Consider the following 17,509-nt stretch of genomic DNA (forward strand, 5'->3'; position numbering starts at 1 on the left):
AAAAAAAAAAAACTGCTCTGGAGACAAACAGGTGGATTTTCAGGGTGTCAGAGACATTTGACAGACGTTTTGTTGTGTTATCAGATGTGCTGTGTAAAGAAGAAAAGACAGATGATGTGTTCAAGGACTCTCCTGCCTGTGTGTTTAATACTGAACTGAACACAAAATTTACATTCTCAGCTCAGACTGGGCAGATCATTTTCTCACGTTGCCACTGTGCCGGTGCTCAATTCAGTATTTCCTAAAGTATAAGCAGTTTCAAGTGCAGCAGCTGCTGATCGCTTTTCCTGCATTTTATTATCTTATCTTTTTCGTCGTCTTTGCTTTATGTTAAGGGAGTCAGAATAATGTTGATTTGGCTGTGGCTTCTGCAAGTTGCATAGTCGCTGGACACCTTTTTGAGACTTATTTTTTGAAGTTCAAGTCAAAGTAAAAGCATCCTGTCCAAGGGCGTGGACAGGTGAGTACTGAGGGTGCTGCAGCAACCCTGAACGCCAAGAGGTGGAACGACAGTCTGTAAATAGTTGGCTACCATAAAACATAAGCTACCTTAACGTTTTTACATTTTGAATAGCATATACTAGGGTGCCTTTCAAAATATGTGAAAAAATACATTTAAAATGCATGATTTTGATTAAAAAGATCATATTTTGACTAAATACCTGATTTTGGTGGCACAATAATACAAAAATGCAGCCAACATCTTGCTAAAAAACCCAAAACAAAACAAAAGCAGATGGCTGGCACAATCATGGCTGGAACTGGTGCTGATATCTCACTAAATCACCCGATTTTGCTGGCACAAACACAGCTGGAGCTGCAGCAGATGTCTTACTAAAAACCACAGAATCAAGACTGGACGTGCCACCGATGTCCCACTAAAAAACACCTGGTTGCTGGCACAAATACAGTCGATGTCTCCAAAAACACCCTATTTCGGTGTCACAATCATGACTGGAGATCTGCTGATGTCTCATTTAAAAAAACGCCCAATCATGGCACAATCACGACCAAAAAATGTCACCCATGTCCCTCTACAAAACACCTGATTTCGGTTGCATAGTCACAACAGGAGTTCAGGTTATGTCTCCCTAAAGACATCAGATTTCAGTGACACAATCTCGATGGAAATGCTGCAGATGTCTCACTAAAAAAACGCCTGATATTGTTGTCACAATCATGGCTGGAGTTCTGCTCATGTCTCCTTAAAAACACCTGATTTTGGTAAAACAATCAAAACTAGAAATGCTGCCAATGTCTGGCTAAAAAACACCTGCTTTTGCTGCCCATTCACAGCCAGAAACGCAGTCGATGTCTCACCAAAAAAACAGTTTTGTTGTTTGCTGGTCTTGAACAGCGGTCTGCAGTTGCCAGCCATTTCGCCAAAGCACATACACGTAGATAGTCATGCACGCAGATTTATTAAACGTAGTGCCCCTCAGCGAAAATGTGCTCCTGCATGCATGATCCTGTCCTGTGTCCAGTGTGTGAGTCCATACGTGTGAACGGGGACATGAAAGTTTGTTGATTTAAAGATGTGCCCTGTGACGCAGTGATCAGAGGATGATCAGCTGTGTGTGACGCGTGTGTTTGTGTGTGTGTGTGTGTGTGTGTGTGTGTGTGTGAGTGAGTGCCAGCGGTGACGTCTGGTCTCAGCCGAATGTTCTCCAGACGGAAAACCTCCGACTCTTCAACAGGAAACAAATCGAAGCCTCACTGAAGAGTCAAAGAGCGAGAAGCCCACACCTGAGGGCTCTGGAGATTATCACAACCTGACCGTGTGTGTGTGTGTGTGTGTGTGTGTGCGCGCGTGCTGTTAACGTTTATCTTTATATTGTGCTGTTTTCTGTCACGCTGCTCGGGACATCATTAATTAATTTTGGTATAACCTGTTTATTTGTTTACTGTCACCTTGTCGCTGTTCTGCAAGTATTTCAAACTAGTCTATGAAATAAACTTTACAGGTGACTCATCCTGCGTCTGTCGAGGAATGAAACATGACCTGAATTCAATTTTTTACCCACTCATTTAAAATGCTTCCCACTCCAAAAAAACAAAGTAACATCTACTGCAGCTTGTTTATGAATTATTAAAAACACAAAAAAAGTCAAAATATCATCCTTTTCTTCCTCTTAAATGTTGCCTTTATACTGATTCTCATCATGTTTTATTCAGATTTCTGCACAGCCCGAACCTGCAGCTTCATGCTCACACTGTACGGATCATTTGATCGACAACGATGTAGAGTTTCTACTGAACGCAGGTATTGACCCTAATTTGAAAAGGAGCATCACTTTGTCCCGTTTCACTTGCAAAATTTAGCTTTACATCACATACGGTTGCAACTGTACAAGACTAATTGTCAACTATTTTTATGATCAGATCATCATTTTAGCAAATTTTGAGCAAAAATGGCCGGTTTAATGGTTCCTCAATGTGAAAATTTAATGCTTTTCTTTGTCATAAATGATAATTAAGTGAATAGCTTTGGATTTTTGGACTGCTGGACAATAAAACATACGATTTGAATTCTTCAGCTTGATTTATCGACTAATCAAGAAAATAATGTGTCTATTAATCAATTTGAAAATAACTCTTAACTGCCACCCTATTATGATAAACCAAGATTATGAAGTCTTTATATAAACTACTGTACACGGGGAAGAACTTTAAAACAAGACTGTGCACGTCTTCAGCAGCCATATGTGTGCATGTACAGAGACAGACACACACACACACACACACACACACACACACACACACACACACACACACACACACACACACACACACACAGAAGAAAAACAGTCCAGTGATGAGTGAAAAAAGAGCTTAAAGAGAGAAATACGGGAATGTGACAGAGATGTTATGCAGACAGACGGCTCTACAAAGGAAAATATACAGAGAGACGCACGTCAGATGTTTGCTGAAAAACTACCGAAGATTTGTCTGCAGCCTTTTCCTGATGAATCCAATAAAAGTTTGGTCTTTTAGAGGAACGTCTGGTGATAATTTTCTATATTTTTCTCAAAGTCAACAGACGTTAAATCAATCAGCGAATATATCAAGTAACAAATATTGTGTGTGTGCCACAGCCTGATATATCTTCTTCCTGTTTGCAACAGAGCTCCAATGTTGTTAAAAAAAAAAAAAACGTCAGAGAGCCAGACTGTGTCACTGCGTGAAACATTACTTTATTATTAAGTACACACACTGTAGGTTATTTTAATTAATCATTAATCTGCCACTGAAAATAGTCCCCAACAAATGCACTACTTAACCCGTTAAAAACTACTAACTGATTTCTTTCAAAAACATGGGAAGGCGGCAATGAGCAACTTAAGAAATGATCCAGAAATTGGAAAGAAATTAGTAAAAATAAATAAATTAATTAAATATATATATATATATATATATATATATATATATATATATATATATATATATAAGAAAATGGCCTGAAAATTTACAAAATAAAATAACAGAAACATACATAAAACAACAAAAAAAGGCAAAATAAAAAACAACTTTTTTTTTCTTCAAAAAAGGAAATAACCTAAAAAAAATTCTCAAAAATTAGAATAATTCTGTAACATAATTTTAAATATTTAATTATGACAATTACATATATAGTTGGATTTTTTCCCCCTAGCTTTTTAAAAAATCATTTTCTAAATCCACAAATTTCTTGCAATTTGCAGGACATTTCTTACAAAATTACCTATTGCCTTTCTCCCCATGCTTTTGAGAGAAATCAAACCAATTTGCTTATGGTTCAAAAGTAAAAACGAAAAAAAATTTAATTTGAGGTGCGTCAATTGAAATTACCAGACAGTGAATCATGATGGGGTTCTTTCGACCTGACTGCAGAAGAGTGTGTGGCATGAACTCAGCCTGGACACAATAATGGTTGCGGATATTCTCGTAAACCTGGATGTGAGCCGCTCGTTCAGAGCTCAGTACAAACCGGCGGGTCCTGGAATGCAGCCGCGACTACAAGCAATAACGGTGCAGGTCGGCAGATAAGCTCTGTGGCATCACAGGGGACGCCTCGGGTTAAAACACACAGATACAAACACTGCAACCACCTGCAACATTCACAGGGTGAGTCATTCTGCCTCGAAATCCTCTGAAGAGGAAATAAATTCCTCCAGTTTACCGCCAGACGAGGGCGGATTACAGAGCAGAGAGCGCCAAGACCAGGAGCTGAACCCACAGCTCAGCTGGACGAGCTGAGAGTTTAAGCTGCTGTCTCGCCACAACACCACTGACAGAAAGTCTGAACACTCATCAAGTATTCAGATCCTTTACTTAAGTCCAAGTACAAGTACCACCATGTACAAGTACTCTGTTACAAGGAAAATGTTAGTAGATGTATGCAGGTATGATCAGCAAAATGTACTCAACCACTTTGAAACTTGTGCAAAGGCAATGAGAAACTGTGCATGTGGCACAAAAAACGTCAAGAAATAAGTCAAAAGTAACAAGAAAATTACCTTTCAAAAACAAAAAAGGCACGAAAAAGTGCACAAAATAAAAAACAATGTAATATTTTAAATATATAATTTTAATGATTACACTTAATATAGTTTCCTTAATATCTTTCCGCAGTTAAAAAAAAAACTAATTTTCAGTTACTTTCTTAGTTAATTTTCATCGTTATCTTTGACTAATTTTTTGCAATTTGCAGGACATTTCTTGCCAAGTTGGTAACTGCATTTTCCTGCATGTTTCTGAAGGAAATTAAACTGATTTGCTCAGGTTTTAAAGGGTTAAAGTCCAGGTAAAGCAACAAATAAATAAATACCAGAGCAGACACAGTGAGGATGATGTGCTGAGGGAGGAGGGCTGACTCCACGGTGGTCTGAGAGAGACGAGGTCAGACATCTGTCAGCCAAAAAAATCTCCTCTTCCTCTCATCTCCTCATCCTCCTCTTAGTTTATCTCCGTCAGAGCGTCTCCTCTGAACAGATAAACACGGAGATGCAGAGACGCTGATATGAAACCAACTCGTTTATTTTTCAGCGTACGAACGCTCAAACTGAAACTGACAAGACTTTAATCTGATAATCAGAATGACAAAAAAGAGCAGATACAGCACTGTCTAATGACTCTGCTCTAATTAAGCAGTTTTAAAGTCAATCTGAAAGTATTTGTACATTTTGTAAGTATATATATATATATATATATATATATAAAATAATGGTTAAATAAATTAAAAAACTTAAATACAGAGTGAACAAAAATGTAAATGCAAATAAAGAAACTGCTGATCTCAGACTGAAGCCAACCAGACCAAGACGTCGTGTTTGTCCTAATCGTCTCGTACTGATACAACCTGAAGAAGTTTCATCTTTATCCATCAAATGGAAACCAGTCTGTGGTTGGCGTTTAAAAATCTGATAAGAAAACAGTGTGTCTGTGTTGCTGCGTGCTGTCGAACAAAGCCGTCAAAGTGGGTCAAAACAGAGATATGATCCTGCAACGCGTCGACACCACAGACTGAATATGAAGTCTGTGATTAGCACTTCAAAGCACTTTGTGCTCTGCTGCATTAGACTTCACACGTACACACGCCTGCTTCAAAACACAAACGGAAATCATTGTGGTTTTAAAGCCTGAACGTGGTGTTTTCTTAAATTTCTGCCTGAACCCTTTTGTAAGCGTCTCTAAGTCTCTTACTGGGGTTTCAGACACAACTGGATTTGTAAGAGAGAGTAAAGTGAGTTATTTGATGCTTAAATTGGATTTTATCCGGTTTATTGGATTTCTTCATTTGTCGGCAGCAAACAAAATTCAAGTTTCCCTTTTCTGACCACTTTAACCTTCTGAAACCTTGATTATCAATTTTCTGCAATCGGATGCCTTTCATGTGAACTTTCATTTGAACACACACACACACAGATCCATCCCTGCATGTCGACCTGAAGAGTTTATGGAGAGTTTGAACTGTTTTGTAATGGCCCAGACTCTTAGAATTACTCTGCTTTTATTGTGAAAGAGCCACAGAAAGTGAACGTTAAACTCACCTCGCTGGGTTCGTCTGTGTTGTCGGACCAGCAGGCGATGGTGATGACGGGGTAGACGTCAGACCAGCCTTTCTCTGTACAGTTCCTGCTGAGGTTACCTGAGACACACACAAAGACAGAGTGTTTAATTTAGGTCAATTTCATTTATGTAGCCAGAAATCAAAAAGTCTGTTCAGCAGGAAGTATTTTTAGACTCATTACACCTAAATTTGACTACTTTCTGGCCAATAAAACATTGAGAATATAAATTTAGATTCAGGTTTTGTCCTTCAGAGCTTTATTTTTGGCAGCTTGGAAACATTTGTGTTGAAAAATAAAATTAGTTGACTGAATAATAACATAAACAATTAAAACTCTGAAACTCAAAAAACAGTTGCTGTAGGAAACCTTTACGCCCACTAAAAATTCTTGTTTTTGTTGCTGACAGGCTCAGATTATTATTTTAAATGTTTGAAAACATTATGTAAAGGATCCCTACAGAGACTGACGAGAGTAAGATCATTTTTGTTTAACAGTCCCAGAATGACTATTGCCAAACCCACCAGACTCCATTTAAATAAACACTCATTTTAGTGTGTGTAGAGCCAGAATATTTACACATCTAACTGGGTTATTTAAGAGTTTATTTCAACCAAACCAGAGTTGGTGATTGTTGGAACAGCAGAGACACAAAGTAAGACAGTTTTTGTGAGGTTTTGTTTTTTGTCAACTATAAATGAAGTGTGTTTAACGGTGATAAAACTTCTGTTTATTTAAATGGAGTCTGGTGTGTTTGACGATGGTGATTTCTGGGCTGTTTCTGGTTAAACAAAAGGATCTTACTCTTGAGCAAAAAGGTCAATCTTCGTAGGGATCCTTTCCATCATGTTGACGGACACATATTTACGATCTGAGCCCGGCAATGACAAAACAATAACTTGGACTTGTGGATGCACAAATACCCGTTGAGTCACTATGCGGCTTGTTTTGCGGCTGCAGCGCTCTCACTCAATACTGGACCAATTTCAAAAATGTTGTCTCATTAGTCATTTAGGAACAAAAACATGGCATACATAAAGTGTATTTGTCCCTTATATTGACTTTGATGAGTATCAGCCCACATTTCATGAATAAATAATGCATAAATGTATGTTATTCCAAAGAGTTCACTGATGTTTAAGAGTCACGCTCTCAGTGAGTGACTCGTGATGTTGAGCAGCCGCTGCTCTGCCGATGACGCGCCTCATCCTTTAAGCGGGACGGTCTAATGCTCTTTGTATCTGCAGGGGGAGGTGGATGAACCCGCGGCCGCTGACAGATGCTGCTGAGGGGAAGTGGGCCAGTCCAGATGTTGGCAACTGCCCCGCGAATGATTAGACTCATTAAGTAACGGAGCTCGAGCAGCAAAGGATGGAGAGAGGAGAGGAAACAGCGACCCATCAAACAGAGACAGAGGGGAAGGAGATGCTTTACCTTCCACAGCAATGACTATTTTCTAAATCACAATAAAAACAGTGATTCACACTGGGAATTGTTTTTGCATTTTTAGTACACATAAGGTGCAAGAGTGCATAAAACAGCATCAAAAAGAGCTTGTTTTTAAATAAAAATTTCCAATGGCGGATCGCCAGCACCCCCGACAGATGTCCTAAGATCCTAGAAATGTCCATAAATTCTGGAAATGTCTCAAAATCATGAAAATGTTTTAAAATCTGCAAAATGTCCTAAAATCCCAGAAACTTTCTAAAATGCAAGAAATGTCCTAAAATCTTGGGAACATCCAAAGATCCCCAAAATGTCCTGAAATCTGAGAAAGATCCTAAAATCCCAGTAATGTCCTAAAATCTATGAAATGTCCTTAAATCAGAGAAATCCTAGAAACGTCCTAAAATCCAAGAATTGTTTTAAAATCGGAGAAATGTCCAAATATCCTAGAAATGTCCAAAAATCTAAGAAATGCCCTGAAATCTTAGAAACGTACAAAATTCATAGAAATCGTAGAAAAGTAGCAAAATCTGAGAAATGTCCTAAATCCTTGCAACATGTATGAGTCTTCTGTTACTGGCCCCTGATCTTCTGTTATTTTGCAAAAGTGGCCCCCCAACCAAAGCAATTTTGGATATTCCTGCTCTAAAGCATGTTTTAAAAATACTGCCAAAGAAGTATTAATGTAATATATTAAAAATGTGCATGTTTTCCCATCAAAAGCAAACACAGAGTCAGCTCATGGTGGTCATTTTTAATTTGCAATCCTCAGAGGAAAAAGTCTAACAAAACTTGCCAAAGAAACTTTTCAGCTGTTTTTCATTAAAATTTGTCGCAGCCAAACTTTCTTTGTGCTTCTATGTAAATAAATATTTTCTTAACTAGATCATTTTAGCGAGCACCAATACTTCTGGGACATTTGCTGTTTCAATCAATGTCCAGATTTATTTATTTTTTAACTTAAAAGAGCAGATAATTAAAGTTTGCATCAGTTTCAGCTCTGACTCAGACGCAAGAGTGAGGGACGGCAGAGGGTGAGGAGGGTGAGGAGGGTGAGGAGGGGCTGATGGGGAGGAAGGGGAGGCAGAGGGAAGCAGAGGAGAGGTGGAGGGATGAAAGACCTGCCGACCTGTAACGTGCACAGATGACGGAGGATCAAAGGTAGAAGGACGAGAGGCGATCAACGTGATGGATGAAGCAGAATGGGCGGACTGAAAGATGAGAGTTTGTAAAAATGAGCTGTGAAAGGAAACAGCTGCAGGAGGTCACGACAGGCGAGACGAGGCGGGTCGACTCAGGACAGACGAGGTGCAACGAGTTTATGCAAATTATTAAACTCGTATCTGAATTATTTTTCTCCCCGGGGCAAAGGTTTCAATAATCGAGCAGCAACACACGAAAACAGCCACCTGATTTAGCAATCGGATAGAGAATCACGGTTCTCAGACAGCCACACGACAAACAGATGATCTTATAAAATATGATGCATTTCCGTAGCTTCAGTTCGCCAGGTTATAAACCTGACCTGATCTACAGCCGAGGTCTACGGATTATCAGCCTTGACGACGCTGATGAAGAGAGTTGGTTGAAACGCGTTCGTCGTGTTGCTGTAACAGGCCCAGAATTAAAACCGTCTAAAAAGACTTTAATGAGTGCTGACGGTCAGTTTTTTCATTATCAGCCTTTTATTAGTCAAAAGATTCAGATTTTGCAAATTATCTGTATCAGTATATTATTTTCATTATCGCCAATAATATTAATTAATTAAAATGTGCAAAAAAAGTATCAGAGGAACTTTTACTTTGAAAAAACCCCTGGGAGCTTTTTTTTTTTTTTTACTTGACTTTATAAAAAAAGTTGCTAGGAACTTTCTGCATATGATAATGAAAGTTTTAGTTTTGATTAAACATTTGCTAAAGGCATTAAACAAAGTTTTGTGTTGAAGTTTATTATATTCGAAATTCTAAATATTGACCGATTTTTATTGTAAAGGCATTTTGGTTCCAAATATCTGTTATCGGCCTCATTAACTACTAATAATCTAAAAACAATATCGACAGCAGGAAAATTCAACATACACATTACCGCCTGATGATCGCAGTTAAGAGATACAGCTTTTTAATTTTTCCTTTAAGTCCAAAAATAAACATTTTCATCAGATACGACGATGATATCGAACTCACCGTGTTTTCCAAACAGGTGCAGGAGAGGGGAAGGGCAGGGGAGGGTCATCACCTCGCCGACCGCTGCGCTCCGCCAACATGACACATTGTCCCACTCGCCACGACATCCTTTGCGCACACACACACACACACACACACACACACACACACACACACATTAGAGGTATAAATCAGACTGCTCATGACTTCCTGTTTGGCTTCTTGCTTGAATCTCACTGATCTCGTGCCTGCTGCTGAACCAACAGTCAGGACACATTAATCAACATAAAAGCACTTTGGATCCTCTGAAGTTTAGACATTTGGGGTTTAACGGACTTTCACAAGGGAACAGAAATCCTTCATTTAACATCTTACTGACTTATTTTATATAGTGAGAAAGAAATTGGATTATTTCAAGGAGTAAAACAACAAAATGTTATTTTTAAAAGACCAAAGTGTAGCTTGAAATGTTATTACATGAATACTGGAGGCTTTAATAACTCAGTTTAAGGTGCATAAAAGCAACATATCTCCCAATACTGAATATTAAGTCAAATTCCAGGCATCATGTTTAGTTTAGGGAATGATTAAAGCATTTCAAGCTTTTTTCAAATTTGTCGGCTGCACATCCACGATGCAAATCTCCCGTTCCACCAAATCCCAAATATGCTCTACCGGTCTGAGATCTGGTGACTGTGGAGGCCATGTGAGTCCAGTGAGCTCATTAAAATGTTCAAGAAACCAGTTTGAGATTAAATTAACTTTGTGACATTGTACGTTATGCTGCTGGAAGAAGCCATCAGACGATGGTCCACTGTGGTCATGAAGGGATGGTGACGATGGTGACGGTCTGCAACATAACTCAGGTACGCTGTGGTGTTTAAACGATGCTCAGATGGTACTTTGGGCCAAGAAAATCTCCCCACACTGTTACAGCACCAGCAGCAGCCTGATACATGTCATGTTTCTGCCAAATTCTGACCGGCCATCCAAAAGTCGCTGCAGAAATCGATACTCATCAGACCAGCTTTTCCAGTCCTTTTATTGTCTAATTTTAGCGTGTGAACTGTCGCCTCAGTTTCCTGTTTTTATCTGACAGCAGAGACAGGCGGTGTGGTTTTCTGCGGCTGTAGCCCGTCTGCTTTAAGGTTCGACGTGTTGTGCGGTCAGAGATGCTCCTCTGCAGACCTCGGCTGTAACAAGTGTTTATTTGATTTACTGTTGCCTCTCTATCAGCTCGAACCAGTCTGGCCATTCTCCTCTGACCTCTGGCATCAACAAACGGGATACTGGATATTTTCCCATTTCGGATCATTCTCTGTATAACCCCAGAGTTGGTTGTGCGTGAAAAATACTCAAATCTGCCTGTTTGGCACCAACAACCACGGCACGTTAAAAAGTCACTTAAATAAACGTGCTTCCCCGTTCGGATGCTCCGGTTGAACTTCAGATTGTCTTGAAAATGTCAACATACCAAAATGCATTGACTTGCTGCCATGTGATTGGCTGATTAGATATTTGCATTCATGAGCAGTTAGACAGGTAATAAAGTGGCTGGTAAATGTACATACATACACATATAAATAAATATACATATATGTGTATATATACATATACACAAACACATATAAACTGTATGACCACAGACTGCAAACCACACAGCTAAAACACTCTTATTATCACTGTGTCGAAACATTTAAACACACGTGAACTTTTAGACAAAACAAAGCGGCTCAGTGTTACATGTTTCTGTGTGTGTGTGTGTGTGTGTGTGTGTGTGTGTGTGTGTGTGTCTGTGTCTGTGTGTGAGAGAGACTCTGGAGTATTTGGCCTTAGAGGTAAATAAATGATTGATAGTGAGTATGTTGCAACTCGGGCTGAAACTGCGTCCAGACACACCCTCCTCTTTGCATAACTGACCTCAGTCATCATGCACACACACATACACACATACACACACAAAAATGTGTGTATGTTTTTTAGGTACTTTTTTGAGTTTCTGTTCAAGCAGATGCTAAAACTGTTAGTCCTGAATTTATTTTACTTTCAAATAATTCCTTGTGTTTTGTGTGTGTGTGTGTGTGTGTGTGTGTGTGTGTGTGTGTGCGTGTGTGTGTGTGTGTGTGTGTGTGTGTGTGTGTACCTGTGCTGGCAGGCGTCTGCTGCTGCAGTTGTGTCTGGCACTCTCTCCAGGCTCTCTGAATCTCCCAGTGGAACTGGCAGTGAGGAAACTTTCCATTAACCTGTCGGGACCAGAGGAAATAAATATTATGAATATTATCTCCTACGTGAACAAACCTCCTGCCTCAGTCAAAAGTTCACGCTCGAGCTCTCCGTGTCTCGGCGCTGAACGTCGCTGTTTGAAGAACGTGCTTCAGTTTTCTGGACTCAAGTTCATGTTTGATGTGCAACTTTCTCCAGGAGGTTTTAGGAAGGAAATTTTAGATAAAATTTCTCCCTTGTTGGACTTTTTGTACCACTGTTCTACTTAATTTTTAATTTTCTTTTATTTATAAGTGATTTTAACCAGTAAAATCACTGATTGCTGGGTCAGTTTGTTTTGAGGAGGAACAGACCTGAAAAAACACCTGAATGTCTGGATCTTAGGTTATCAGTCAAAAAAGGTGAACACATTAAAGCTCTCAACGGGCCCAAAAAATTAGAACCTGAACCGCACCAACCCGTGTGAGTTGAAGACCGAACCCGGACCGTCCGAAATCATCACATATAATACTGAGCCAGACCTCGACCCTCCCAAAAAGCACTAGTCAGCAAATAAACGCTCGTGACACACCGGCTATGCGGCTACATGTGAGAGCCTGGCATGGAGCCTGGTTGGCTGCTGTCCGGTGCTGAAACAGGAGATTATAATCAATCAAGAAATATATGTAATATGTATGATATATATTGAATTTACATTTTAAAGAAATAATTAAATCAATTCATCATTTTTGATATTTCATATGTTTAATTTATTTATTTTTAAGTATTTTTTCCACAACTATAATTTTTTTTATTCAATAGTTTTTCTTTATTTTTTTTCTTTTTGTAGTTTGTTTTTTTCCAAAGCCCGAGCCCTAACCGACCCGGCAAATCAGCGCACATTTTTGGCCTGAACCAAAATCTCAGCCTGACCTGTTGGGCTTTTCGGGACCTGTCAGGCTCAGGGTTGCCAAGACCTATGATTCTCTAAAAACACGATCATTTTCATCGTTTTCAGGGTATAAAGAGTGTATTTTTGTCTATGATTTCCTAGCAGATTAAGGAAAGATTTTCTCTGACGGACGTGAGAAAATTTTATTTCATGCAAAGTTACACTGAACAAAAAATATGTATATCACATCTGTGTTATGACTCATAGAAGAGGTGCAATTTTTATTTTTTGGGGGTGGGTGGGGCCATTTTTGCCTTCATTTGACAGGGCACATTAAGTGTGAAAGGAAAATAAAATGACATGTTTTTAAGTACCTTTTGTGCCTACATACTATCTTGATATTACAAGCACGCAAAATTACAATAGAATTAACTTCACAGTTTAAAATCTGATCAGCTGTGATGTGATTAATTTGGTAGGATAAAGTGCAACAAATTTTTACATTACGAAAGCTCAATGAAAATCAGCCTAACTACTGAAAGTCTATTTGTATCCGGCAACCAGATGTGGGCCTTTGCTGATTCGTTAATTAGCCTCATCTCGTTAACATCTGCAGCTGTGGGAACAAACTTTGTGTCACTGATGAACAACTTTTACCAACATTAAACCAGAAGCCGGAGTATGTTTAAGTGTGTGTGTCCTGGTACAGCTTACGGTTACCGTGGAGACACACTTGAATTGAGTGTAAACAAAAGGGCAGCGTGAACACTTGACACACACACACTCAAACAAAATGAGTCCATGTGTCAACTTGACTTCATTGATATATCGAGTGTGTGTGTGTGAGGTCTGTTTACACTGAGATACACTGCCGCTCTCCTCCGCCGTATTTCAGACCCGTCTGTGTGTTTATAACACACACACACACACTAACACGCACACACCAAGCTTTCGAAACTTGCTGCTGGGACTCGTTTGACCATCGAGTCATCGTTTGCAGCCAATCAACCTGTCACTTTATCACATCGACCAAACACCACCTCATTTACACTCACGTCTTGTTTTCACCAATTATTTAAACAGAGCACAAACACCTCAAGTAAACGAACAAAGAAACGGGTAAATCTTGATCCAACATTGTGTCAGTACAACTCTCAACACCACAGATAATTTGGAAACACACAGCTCACTTTAGTATCACTTCCTGTATCTGTGTCATGTTTCGCCGCTGCTCCGCCCCTTTAAGGAGACCAGTGGCGATCCTGAGTCGCTCCAACGAGAGAATGAGCACACAATATGGACAGTTGTTTAGGTGAGAAATTTGTTTTCCCATTAATATAAAATGGACAGTAGAGATGGAGTTACCGCCTGTTAACGTCCTGTAATGAGCTCTAATCATCTTATAATAAATCATTACAACTACTGATGCCTAGGATTTTCAAAGTAAATATTTTAATCCAAATATTAAAAATAAAAAATGTCTCATCACCTTCCCACCAAATAATAGATAAGTATCGATAGTGGTTTCGATAAAGACTCGGATCATTAAGGAGTCCCAATGATGGTATCAATATTTATAAAATGTAATGATCCCCATCCCTACACCCGGCAGCCTTCTGTTTGTGTCCAGCAATCGAGCTGTTTTAGCGTGCGAGTGACATATTATTGTTAAACAGACCCCGGGGGACGAATTATTAAAAGCCAAGGTATTGATAAGCACTAATGTTAGCAGTTCTGCTATCGGTATTGGACATTTTCTGTCAGAATCTGTGCACACGTTCACTTGTTTGGAGTGAGAGCAGGTGATTTAAACTGCTAAAAACAGTAAATAAATTAGTTATATGCAAAAAAAATCCTGACACTCTCATCACAGAGGGGCTGTGCAATACAGAGGCCATAGCTGATGCTTATCCTGTTGCACATTAATCCACATTTGATGAGTAATTTGTGGCAGGAGGACGGTGTGTGTGGGATTGAGTCAAATAAACTACTGTGTGTGTGTTCATAATAAAGGAACAGGTCACCCGGTGCAACAGTGTATCTCTGATGTGTTTTTAACAACAATGGCGCTCTGTGGCACAGAGGAAGAAGGTATATATGTACACAAAGACAATACATGTTGGTTGATACATTCCCTGATGGTTTTGGTCTTTTTGTTGATGCAAACAATAAAACAGGGCTGTTTACCAAAGTGTACTGTTCTAATGAAAACCTTTGTATGTAGTTGTCTTTCCAAAATCTGTCTCTATGGTAAAAACAAACAAACAAAAAAGAAAAAAACTGCAGAGATCTAAAACTACAATAGTTAGCATTTACTATAAATCAATTTTTGGCTGGTTTTGCATCCTTTTGTTAAAATTGTTTTCGTTTTGTCTCTTTATGGTACCTTTTTTCTAGTTATATTATATTGTGTCTCTTTGCAGTTCTTTTGCATCTTTTTTGTTGTTTTGTGTCTCTGTGGTCACTTTGTGTCTTTTTCTGGTTATTTTGTCTCTGCTTGTGGTTCTTGTGCATCTTTTTGTGGTCATTTTGAGCCTCTTCGAGATCATTTTGTATCTTTTGGGGTCATTTTGTGTCTCTTTTTGGTGGTTTTACCCCTTTTTTGTAGTTATTTTGGATCTTTGTGGTTGTTTTGGTCCTTACGTTAGTTATTTTATGTCTCTTCACAGTTCTTTTCTATATTCTTGTAGTCGTTTTGTATCTCTTTGTGGTCAGTTTGTCCCTTTTACTAGTAATTTGTTGCATCTTTTTTTGGTCCTTTTATGTCTCTTTTAGGTAATTTTCTGTTGTCTTTCATCCTTAAGTTTCTCTTTGTGGTTGTTTTTTCCTTCCCGTTTGTCTAGTTAGCAGATATTTTGCACCTCTTTGTGGTAATTTTGAGTCTCTTAATGGTTGGTACATGTCACTTGAGTGAGATTTTGGAGCTGAAGGCCAGTTGGCCTGCGCCTGCTGGGCCAGTTCAGTATTTCATCCATGCATACATTGACTGAAAACCAACGTCTGCCTCATGGGGATGCTGTGATCTTCATCATTTTTACAACTCATTTGAAATTTGTTTGGATTCAGGTCTTTCCTGTTTCCATTATCTGATTCTCAAAACAAAAACTAAAAATAGAGAGTATCAAAGGACAGAGGTTGAACTTTTTGGCCTTCTTTAATCCAACAAGCAAAATAATCTCTGTCTTCTAATGAGCTCTGGTGCACACAAATACACACAGACACACACTGATCCATTATGAATAAAATGTTATAGATTAAACTAAAAATAAGATTGCTTGTAATCCTGAACCACGTCTGACCTCGACTACATCCAAAAACCACTGATTAGACTCGATGTGTTCACTGTGAATGATAGAAGCACCACAGTTTGTCTGCAGAGTGGACACGCAAACATACGAATTAAGAACTAAACTGCTAAAGAGGCACGAGCTGAGTGACTCTCTAACATTATATTTTCTTATCCCTCTCCTCTTTAAATTTCTTTAAACCCAACAGATGATTTAGGTCGCGCAATACAAGTATGCTGATGACGAACAAAAGCTCAGATTACACACTGAATGTCTTATCATGTTCCTGCAAACTCACAAAAAAGCAGGACTCAGCTCCTGAACGTAAGATCAATATAGGAAGCAGAAGTCGTCAAACTTTATCATAAGTACACACACACACAAATACGCACAAACACAGCTGATACATTTCTTTTGTGATTAAAAAACTCTGACGTTGCAAAATTTCTCGTCCAGCACAGAAATGCAGAAGTATTCACATGGGAACAAATATAAATTAAAATTAGATTTCTGTTTTTTTTTTGGTGCATGGAAAACTGTATAGCTAAAACTGTTTTTATGTGTTTTTGTTGAAACACAGTTGAGGAATTATGCCAAATGTAAGTTAATGTCAGTGTTACGAAACAATAATGTTGGTGCTAAAGAAAGGTTCAGAAGGTCATTGAAATCCTCCTCTGAAAACAACAAACATTAATTCAAGTTTTATCAAAATCCAGCCCATCGTAACACCATCGTCTCTTTGTTTTTACATTAACACCCTCCAAAACGTTTCCCCAAACTCTGCTGTGCAGCAGAACTTTGTTTGGACTTACTTGCACAATATTAATAAAATAAGACAGTTTTCAACCTTAAAGCTTCATAAGAGGAAATTAAAAGGGGAAATATGTTAAGGGGGAAGCAAAAAGGTCAATCTGATTATGTAAAATCAAAACACAAGACTTGAAGCTGCAAATTATGACTTTAAGGTTTTTGATGCTTTGAAATGTCTATTTACATCTAAAACGTTGGCCTAAAAATATTCAAAATATTACATTTTAAAGGTCTATTGACATTCGATGATCAGGCCTGAAATTCAAATAAGTAAGTTTTTAAACTTTCTTGGTGCTTTTAAATGTCTGTTTACATCCAACATGTACGCCTAAAATTTTAATTATGAAGTTTTTAAAGTTTATTGGTGCTTTTAAAGGTCTATTTACAACAGAAATATAGGCTTAAAATTCAAGTTATGTTTTTTTTAAGGTTTTTGTGCTTTGAAATGTCCATTTACATCCAAAACATTTGGCTATAATTTAAAAAACCTATTAAAACCATTTAAACTGCAGGTTTTCCAACTCAGACTGAAACTTTTCTGTATGTTTGTAAACATACTTTACAGTTCAAGGTCAAAAGACACAAAAAATGTAGAATTTTATTGGTCGTTGATATGTTTCTTCTCATGGACAGCTGTTAAAAGTCTGTTTTCTCAAGAGTAAA

The 17,509-nt window shown here is 38.5% G+C and overlaps 1 protein-coding gene across 2 annotated transcripts in view; it reads right to left on the reverse strand.

The window, feature by feature from the left end:
* Positions 1–17,509, reverse strand: part of LOC121960754 (vasoactive intestinal polypeptide receptor 2-like) — a 33,265-nt gene that overhangs the window by 11,580 nt on the left and 4,176 nt on the right. For both annotated transcript variants that reach the window (XM_088072118.1, XM_088072117.1), the window contains exons 2-4: positions 11,799–11,898; positions 9,677–9,784; positions 6,030–6,127 (exon numbers count right to left, since the gene is read on the reverse strand). In XM_088072118.1, coding sequence (XP_087928244.1) covers positions 6,030–6,127; positions 9,677–9,725 — 147 coding nt within the window. In that variant the 5' untranslated portion in view covers positions 9,726–9,784; positions 11,799–11,898. The remainder of the gene's footprint in view (positions 1–6,029; positions 6,128–9,676; positions 9,785–11,798; positions 11,899–17,509) is intronic.

The sequence above is a fragment of the Plectropomus leopardus genome, chromosome 21 (assembly GCF_026936395.1).
Source record: "Plectropomus leopardus strain MGB_pleo_1.0 chromosome 21, ASM2693639v1, whole genome shotgun sequence".
NCBI classification, from domain to species: Eukaryota; Metazoa; Chordata; class Actinopteri; order Perciformes; family Serranidae; genus Plectropomus; species Plectropomus leopardus.